This window comes from Clavelina lepadiformis, chromosome 4 (assembly GCF_947623445.1).
Source record: "Clavelina lepadiformis chromosome 4, kaClaLepa1.1, whole genome shotgun sequence".
NCBI classification, from domain to species: domain Eukaryota; kingdom Metazoa; phylum Chordata; class Ascidiacea; order Aplousobranchia; family Clavelinidae; genus Clavelina; species Clavelina lepadiformis.
In genome coordinates, this window is record NC_135243.1 from 3,653,215 (window position 1) to 3,663,493 (window position 10,279).

Sequence of the window (10,279 nt, forward strand, 5' to 3'; positions counted from 1 at the left end):
AAATACTATTTTAACAAAATTCTAATTTAAACTAACTTATAACTGCAGATACCCACGAACCCTTTTCCAAAATATTAAACGTGGTAAATAACGCTAAACCAATGAGTCATCAACAATATTTCCGGTTGGTCGTTGTCGATTTTCTACAGCATGGCGGTATTTGGAAACTTTCTTTATCTGCAAAACAGTTTAGAACACATTGTTTTGTGCTTTGATTGTTTTTATAGTTTCTACAACAGTTTTTTGTCAGTTCAGTCAATGTTACAGCGGGATAACAAGCGCTTGGGCAGTTTAAATCACTTGTCAATCTGCTGTGGGATATTCAATTCAGACATTAATTAGCTTGAGACAATACTGAGCGGTATACTTAAATCGCTTAGGTTTGATCGACAGGGAGATTTTCCACAGAGATTTTTGCAGGCGGATGTTACGTTTGTTTTGTTTGACTTACCTTAGCCAAATTTCCCGCCCACTCGGTTAAATTAAACAGAAGTAAAATCGATATTTCCTGCCAAGTTAGTCTGATCAGAAATAATCGGTATGAAGATCTTTTTGATTCCTTTTTTCAGAATTTTTGGGTTATTATTTTTTATTTTATTACCACATAAAATTGTTTAAATTTAACACGTCTAACATACTACACCCTGATAACAATCAACGTGACTTAATGGGTGTTTGTAAAACATCAGAGTTTTACGATCACTTGAAACTTAAAAAGTTGAACCGCTATTAGTGGTTCGCTATCGGCGGTCGCTACTATTTGACCAGTGAGTTACAGATGCATGTATTTCTGATATAAATTTGTGAAGTTTTGTCTTCAGTAGGCCAATAATAATCTAAAACTGCTGCTCATTGTAGCGGTAACCTGGTCGTTATTGATCGCTTTATTGATTCTGCCTTATGTAGGCCTATAGGCACGGAATATATAGCCTAAGCCCTAATATAAATCGGATAGTTATATACTAGGCTATATAGGATATATAGCTGTAAACCGTATTACGCAAATAAAGATTCGACGAGATACCAAATTTTTTGATGAATGCTAATTGTCGCTTCATTAAAAAAAATTTAAGCTATAAAAATAAATAAATATAAAATGTTCTGAAACAATAAAGAAAAATCTTTAACGTCGTCGTTCTGCAGGCAATCTATTTTGTATTGTTAAATCTTTTCGCCAGTCTGCCTCCTATCAGTCTGCTGGTAATGGCGAAAAATAAACAATACAATACGAGTAGTTGAAATCCAAAAAGGCTTGCTCAAATTTCTTTTTTTTAAAATAAAACATTTAATCAAAAAGTATTAGAGGTTTGTTATGAAAATCTGCATCTTCGGACAGAAGAATTTTCGCTCGACTTAAACAATGTGGTGATCTTTCATCGCTCGACGCCTAGTTACTGTTGACCTTGTCTACTTGCATGTTTCAGTATATCAATATATCTAATATATTTCATTTGTTTTTTGATTTTTATATGGTATTGCGCAAATTATTACTATTTATCAGACCTCATGATTAACAAGAGCAGTAGATGTTCTACTTGTCTTTGCCTTGTTTAACAGCGATATAAAATCGCCGCCTTATAACAAACACAAATCGCATTATTGCAAATCCCGCGCTTCCACGTTTCCGCTATGGAGCTGGGGAATTTCAAAATGAGACTTTTATTGCCTTAGCCTATAATTAAGTTTGATAAGCTGCTTAAATAAAATACGATTGCTTTTGAGTTAAAACGAATTTAGCTGCGTTTACTCCCAAGAAATTTCAAATTACAGTATTTAATTTTCGGTGATTTTTTATTATAAATGAAGATATCTATGTGATGGCCAAGCATAGTGACGTAATTTGGAACTTGGAAGATCAACACGTCCCAAAACCAAACCAAACCAAATGGTATTTCGCAGTGAAAAAATGATATTGCAGTGCGGACTATAGGCTAGCTTATAGTTTTTCGCTTCAGTTTATTTTTAATTTAATTCAGTTTGGTTTAATTTAATATAGAAAGTTTTTTATGGGTTTAGTGGATTAGGTTTAAAATAGGGTTTAGGTTTAGACAGTGGCCAGCTTATCTCGCAAGCTGCCATAATTTACCAGATTTTGGAAACGCAACTTTGCCAACTTGAGTTAGTTGAGTTAACTTGAGTAGGTTAAACACAGCAGCTAAGCTGATAATGCAATTTATAATTTCATTATGCAGCCTATACCATCTTTTATGCGCATTAGTGTTTTTCACCCTTGTGTCATTTACAGTCTGACAATTACCGGTATTGGTAACAATCAATCAAATCCCTGAAACCAAAATGATGCTAAACAATTCTTGTCCCAACAATCTTAATCCAGTGTCTAGGCAAGCTGCTGTGCTGTGTACAGATGTAGGTTTAGGCCTATAATAATAATCAGCTTAAAATGTTGTCAATAACTGAAGATCTCACTCATATCAGATCAATTTTTGGCATAATCAGTTTTAATGTTAGCTATTTGCATCACGTAATTATTGAAGAGAAGACGTAATTTTAAAGTATAAAATTGGTACACTACGTACAGATTATGTATGTTCCATCAGTTGTAAACAGAAAAATCCATAGGACTAGGCTACTCCCGACTGGAAAGTTTTCAAAAAGGGCAGTTTTGAATGAGAAATTGTGTCCGACAGGGTGCAAATTTTTGCGTTATGGCGTGCACTGAAACCGCTTTGTTTATTATGAAATGTCATTCAAACAACCATTTCTTTGTTTATTTATTGTAAATCCATGTGAGGATAAATTAGTTGGGCGTGCACGTTTTTGAATTTCTTGCTTGCGTGCTGTTGCCACTCCTTCCACTATTACCCATACTGCTGTGTATGGACTAAAAGGTGCTTTAATATTTTTGTTTTTGACCAAAGTTGTCGTTGCAAAGCAAACATTTTTAACGTTCAACACTTTAACGTTCTTCATCTTCACAAGCAAGGCAAATTATCCTGTTTAAACATCAAGTCATAATAAATAAACTGACAGTTAAAGCTTCAGCCACCAGGCCTTATTTTGTGTCTTTTTATGCATCTATTATGACTGAAAACTGTTGTCCCATACTTTTCAGTTCGTACTGTGCCTTTTTCAAGTTTAACAAATATATATACATTCAAGCTATATCTAGTACAGTTTATAGAAGTTATATTCTTCCAAATTTCAAATAAAAAGTCTATATCACATATGAAGTGGCTATCGCAGAGAAATGCTGAAATCACCTAAACCATCTTTCAGGATGTTGCTTTAAACTATTACAATGCAGTTATGGCAAGCAAGCAAGACGAGCTATGTTGCCCAGCTTTCTGTACGGAGAACACATCTCTTGTGCATATTTTGCAGATGTAAACAACTTAGACATTTTATCTATATAACTTGAACTATCTACTTAGTTGTCACATATATATACTTTATGCTTGTGACAGTAGTTGTGTTTGCATTTTCACACCAAGTTAATGACTTACTTCTGCAAATTAGTATTTGGCCTGCTATTGCTATTTTTTTGACTGCAAAAACAGATAAAAGCAGTAAAAGTAAACTTTAGCAACTGACTAGTGACTAACTAACTGACTAGTTTAGAAACTAGTATTTCTTACCTGAGTTTTCGCTAAATCTTTCTATACCATTTCAGATCCTTAGTCTTTGAAATATATATATTTAGATTGTTGTTTATAAACTTTTTCTTAGAAATATGTCTTACGCTTATTTATTTAAATACATCATCATCGGAGACACAGGTGAGACGAAATTCATGATTGATTTCTCGTTAACTTTTCTTACTGTGGTTGCATAGATAAGGTGCTAGGTTATACATCATGGCATTTAAGCATGTTATGTTTTTACCCAAAAACTGTTAAAACTTGGTGGGTATTAACATTTTATACTGGCCATCTTAATTGGATCATGTAATAAAGCATGTCGTATAATGTGCAGCTAATGATTGAAGCATATTTCATGCAAAGACATTTATATTTTCAACGATTTAAGGAACAACTCTGATATGCATTGAGTCAAAACAGGTGTTTTTTAAACTCGAAAGCAACATAACTGGTTTTGTCTTTTAAGGCAAGAAAGCGATTGAACGCAGCACCAGTTATACTGTAGGCGTTGCATATGGCCTTTTTACAAGGCTTTTTCAATAAGCACATATCTGGCATTTGTGCCATTAAGTCTCTGTTATTAATATATGTTCTGTAAGAGCATTGATGTGAAGAAAAAAATGCGTAAATGTCCAAAAAATAGTCCGCAAATGGTCAGTAAAGTAGTCCGCAAGTAGGATGAAAATTAAACGGGTAACATTTTGCGAGTTTTCACTGGGGTTTTTGGTAAATAAGCTATTTAATCAAAGTACTGCAACTTGCCAATAAATTATCTTTTAAACTTCATTATGACAGAGCTGCAGTGTTTTATTAAGTTATCCTGTTAATTAGTATTTTTGTATCTGTACAAATAACTTCAAATAAAATTTTTGCAGGTGTGGGCAAGTCATGTTTGTTGCTTCAGTTTACAGATAAAAGGTTTCAGCCAGTGCATGACTTAACCATTGGTGAGTACAAAGTACTGTATATAATTATATTATTACTGTAAAAATTGGCTGCAGTAATTGGTACTTTTACCTTATGTTACTCCCGTCATCGATTTTTTTCTGCCTATCCCAATTTGTTTTGTAAAATAGTTTCACTCAATGATAGCCACGTAAGAAATATAGCTATTACTGTATGTGCATATAAAAACTGTTTTGTATTTAGCTACAAATATACTATGTAGTTACTATAACACATACTTAGATGATACTTTGATTATCCAGGTGTCGAATTTGGGGCACGCATGATAACAATCGATGGAAAGCAAATCAAACTACAGATATGGGACACTGTAAGTCTGTTTGAGATGATTGAGAACTATGTTTGTTCTAGCAGACAATCACTGTTAAAATTGCAACAGAAACAAACTTTATTCTATCTTGCTATACCAACATTGCCGTATTTTTATGAGTTGTATGATGCAATCATGCATCTATTCTAGCCATTAAATATACCAAAGTCACAACCCTAATATAGCTCTACTTGCATAACAGACATCATACTCTACTGAATTTTGGTGTTTGATATTAAAACCATTTTCATTGCAGGCCGGACAGGAATCGTTTCGTTCGATTACTCGGTCCTACTACAGAGGGGCAGCTGGTGCCCTGCTTGTTTATGACATCACAAGGTACAAGGTCGTTCATGTTCACAAGTTCGCGTGTTGTGCATACTTGATAGTGATTCATACATATGATGTCTATTTGCAGAAGGGACACGTTCAACCATCTCACAACGTGGTTAGAAGATGCAAGACAGCACTCCTCCTCCAACATGGTGATCATGCTCATCGGAAACAAGAGGTAAGACGAGGACATGTCTGCTGTTTTATTTGCCGTTTGATCTTTGATTCATAGTTTTTATCACTTGTGTGCGAGTGTAATGTCATATTTTTTTCGAATTAATACATTTTGAGGTTACTATGAGGTTGTTCTATAGTGCAGTCATGGATACATAGACTTGCATTTTTTTCAAACTTAAGCCATAACAAAAACAAATTGTTTTTTAACAAAATTGTTAAAAATTCGTGGAGTAAAAAATTCGTATTCGTGGAGTTAAAAATAAGTTATTTTATTTTTATTGTTTCTGTCATCAGTGACTTAGAAGCTCGCCGAGAAGTTAAAAAAGAAGAGGGAGAAGCTTTCGCTCGAGAACACGGACTCATTTTCATGGAAACTTCTGCTAAGACAGCAGCAAATGTTGAAGATGTAAGTTAAACTATTCTCTTTACAGTATTATCATAGCATCATTGGACTGATATTATAATGTAAATATGTATACTAATAGTGTATATATCCATGTATGGTATAAGTTGCATTTCCTAACAAAATATTTAAAATATGGGATTATAAGTAGCCACTAATAAATGCTTTCGCGGGTAACTAGATATTAGATTTGCTGCTTTTATAAATTAAATCTGTTGAAAAGTTTTTGTCCTGTTTTTTGAGCCAAAGTTTACGGATAATAAATTTATATTTTTTGTTAATCAGTTTTGGCAATGATGCCTATAATGTAAATAATACACAAATTCTTTAAGGATAATCTTTTTTCCAGTAGAGTATAGTACTAGTAGTGTTTATAATGGTTTTCATTGTTATGTTTTTCTCATTGCTGCTCTTTCACGGCAACAAATATATTGTTAGTTCCAAGGTCTTAACTTAGTTGCAAGCTTGCAAGGAAGCAATAGATTTACAACAGTGTATAATATATTCATGATTATGTGCAGCATCTGGTGATACATAGTATTATAACTCCAAACGTTTTTCAATTGTTAATATTTTGTTTTTCATCGCTCTGTGCACTCTTTATAATCAAAGAGAGGCAGAGTCATTGTCATTGATGTGATGTCATAGTCATTGTCGTAGATGAGATGTGATGTCATAGATTGTCATTGTCATAGATGTGTGCTTTACATGGTTTTGTTTTAGGTGCATTTAGAAAATACAATAATAGTCACATCAGCGCATACCCCATATTATCCCATATTATAATGGAAATGTGCTGAACAAACACAACTGGCAGCCTTATCCTGGGTCACAATGGTGTCAAGCACCTCTTTACAAAAAGATCAACAGTGAAATTTTGTCAGTTTATGGGTTTTACGATGCCTTGAAGTATTCTTTCAATACAATAGCATGCAATAATAATTATATATATATGATTGTATGAACTTTGCCATAAACCAGTCTAAATTATACAAACATCAATTACATAATTGTTGATATGATGAGTTACATATTCTTGTAAGAAACCTTTATTACCAGTAGTAACTTATCCTAAAAATATGGTCTATATTTTTCCAGTTTAAAAACCGCCAATATTCAGGTTATTTGTTCCACGTTGCACACTACGCCACATGCAATGGACACATGTTTCATAATCAGGAAACTGCACGCATACGCGACGGCTTTAGCACACGGTTGTATAACTATTTCTGACAACCTTAAATCAATATCATACCATATGTTGCAAAATTTCTTGAGCATGGTTCTTGACAAATACCATCATACATTATTTATGGCTCTGCATTTTCTCTCTGCTGGATCAGCCCAGTGAATAAATAAAAGCATACAATCAAACATCACTCATCTTATAATCTAATGGACGCAACTCATCATTATCCATTGGTTCTCTGTGTGGCAATAAATACCCTTTTTACTCATACGTAATGCATTTATGTTATCGGAGAGCCCTTTAATGTTAATGATTACTGTAATTAATTACATGACTAATTTAGATGTTTACCATTGATTATAATTATTGAAAGTTTGTCAGATCTTTTATCTGTAAAAGTTGATTGAGAAAATGTCGTGTTATGAGCACAGAAGGCAAATAGATTTATCAAGCCAGGCAAAATACTTCATACTTATAGCATCATATAATGTTGCAATGTTTTGCCGCTGTTAACCATTGCATAATAGCGTACTATGCTGGTTACATTATGTGAATGAGCATTTTATTACATATTTCACTAATTTTGCACAATTCAACAGATTTCATTATTGTTATAATTTTAATTGTGATGGAAAAATGTTTGTAATAATCACAGTTTAGAAGCAACAAATAGATTTTGTTTAAAATGTGATAATTCTTTCCAACAGGCTTTTATTGACACAGCAAAAGAAATCTATGAAAAGATACAGGAAGGAGTGTTTGATATTAACAACGAGGTGAGAACTCAGGAAGTTTTATCGTGTAATAATTTCTATCATTCACAAATTTTAATGCTGTGCTCACCATTGTCTAGACCAGGGATGTCCAACCTTTTATTAAAGTGGGCCGCATTGTCACTTGAAATAATTCAATGGGCCGCAGAACCTATTAAATTTCAAGAAAAATGGGTACATAAAGTACATACTTTTGGAGTGAAAATGACTAACGGGCCGCACAAAAAACTCAGGCGGGCCGCAGGTTGGACATCCCTGGTCTAGACTCTAGATCATCTCATTATGTTAAAAACTTTATGAAATTATTTGTCAAATCATAAATATCATTTAAAAAGGCCACCTTACGATATCAATTCCATATTTTGTATCTTATATTATTTTGCTATACCTATATCATCACACACAATACTGCTGCTGTAGTGTCCTTTAACCTACTTTATTATAATATGATTTCCATTGTGTGTCACAGGCAAACGGGATAAAGATCGGGCCCCAGCACTCTCCCTCCTCTAGTGGAGGTTCCGGTGGTCGTCCACGGCCCCAGGCCGATGGTGGTGGCTGTTGCTAAGCAACCGCGCACACTGTTGCCTTCGAGGTAGGATGAAGGTTCCTCCTCGCAGTCGCGCTTGTTGTAATTTCAATTTCTATGTGGTTTTTAGCGTGAAGAAATATTCAGTTATAAATTTTTTTTTTGAAGATCGTTGCCAATGTGCAAAATTTCTGGCGCAATTGTGACGTTGTGCAATTGTGACGTTGCGCAATTGTGACGTTGTGCCCGGCTGTGTGCAATTTTGTCGTTTAAACTGCATTATCCTTCAAGAACGCTGATAGAAGCAAATGTTAATATGATCTCTGTGTTGGTTATTGTCGTAAAATTGTTTCGTATAAAAAGATGAGCGAGCCCAACAGTGTGCATTACGGTGGTCTTAGATGTGGCCCGTCTTTATAGCAGAACGTCACGTTGCTTCTTTACCCCAAAGATATTTTTGTCGGGTGCCGTGCACTTTGTGTAGGTCCGTTATGTATAAATATATATATAGTTGTAGTTTTATGTATGTGTCGTAATCATGTCCACACCAATCTAGAAACCAAGTACATGAAATACACAAAACTCTAAAAACTTTGGCTTATTCCTAAACATCTTCTCCCAGAAATAATTAGTAGGTTTATATTTCTGCATTAAGTTAAGTGATTTTATAAGCATTGGCTTAAAACAAGTTTGATTTGATGTTTCAATTTTATTCCAACGTTGCTCTATGTGTTATTTGCCTATTATCCGAATATATGATAGAGTGGTTTGGTGGTGTCATATGAAACCTTTAAAATAAGCAAACAATTCTGTTTAAAATTTATGACTGTGTAGGTAAAAGTTTTGAAAATATTCTGTTCACTTATTTCAAAACACTTCTGAAATGTGCTCCTATGTCTGACCCCACCTGCATTGTAATTGTAACCACCATGTCGTATTTTTTTGTAAAACGGGTGCTTTGTATGATTGAAACGCAGTGAAAATAAATGTTGACTTCATTGGTTAGAGGACTGTAAAGTTAAAAAATGATACTAAGCTTCCAGCTATTCAAGATGAAGGTTTCTGTGTTAAGCCTCTGGAACTATTTTCAACAGATTGGTTTCGTAATTGCAACTGGAAATCAGCCATTTCGTTTGCCCTGCAAATCAACGACATAATTAAGTTACTTACAAAACGCCAGTAATCATAAAAAAACGTTTGTCCTATGCATTGGGTTAGCCAATTTAAAATTTATTCACAAACATACCGATCTAATATAGTCTACTAAAACTTGCGTAAGACTTTGGCGACGGGACAAAGCGTTACATGCATTAAAAGCTTTGTAATAGATACCTGGAGCCTGATCCCTTTTCGGAAATGCACACTTTTCCGGTGACAATGTTGTTAACCGTCAGTATTGAGTAGGTTTGAAACAGCCTAACCATACTAGCATACTAGCTGTTGCAATATGTAGCCTACAACTAGTGCAAGAATTACTTAATTAGTGATGTATAACTTAAAACTAATTATTTCTCAGACAAGTCTGGTGTCCTTGATCATAAGGTTGGTGATATAGAAACAACTGTGCGAAGACAAAGAAATTAAGACCGTGAAGAACGTTAATAGCGTCAGGACTATCATCCCGCACTGTGGTTTAGTTATCTGAACAATAGGCTAGTGGGAGAGTGCGACTCGCTAGCACTAACGACATTCCTATAACAAAACCACTGTACAGAGTCATTGTAAACACATTACACCCTTCGCAATTTCGTTGTTACGTGAGAACAAAGCCATGCTTGAGGTGTTTACCTCACGACAGTTTGGTTTTTAAAATTACATAAAAGAAACAAAGAACTGAACAACTTCACGAGGGCAAGATACAGCTGCAGTCGGTTGCATTCAAAAGAAAAGGAGCTAATTATCTCTGCCGAATGTAGGTTAAGCCCCATGCAACTGCTTTAGACAATGTGGTTTGTAAGTGGAACACCAGGCGATTACTGCCGCTAGCAGATTACATAAGT

At 34.4% G+C, this 10,279-nt stretch overlaps 1 protein-coding gene across 1 annotated transcript; it reads left to right on the top strand.

The window, feature by feature from the left end:
• The first annotated feature begins 3,606 nt into the window (after nt 1-3,606).
• Nucleotides 3,607-9,282, top strand: LOC143452254 (ras-related protein Rab-2). The gene is made up of 8 exons (XM_076953143.1): nt 3,607-3,737; nt 4,475-4,546; nt 4,808-4,875; nt 5,132-5,214; nt 5,294-5,386; nt 5,680-5,791; nt 7,685-7,753; nt 8,220-9,282. The coding sequence occupies exons 1-8, from the start codon at nt 3,692-3,694 to the stop codon at nt 8,316-8,318; spliced, it is 642 nt and encodes a 213-aa protein (XP_076809258.1). The 5' UTR covers nt 3,607-3,691; the 3' UTR covers nt 8,319-9,282.
• Nucleotides 9,283-10,279: the final 997 nt, after the last annotated feature.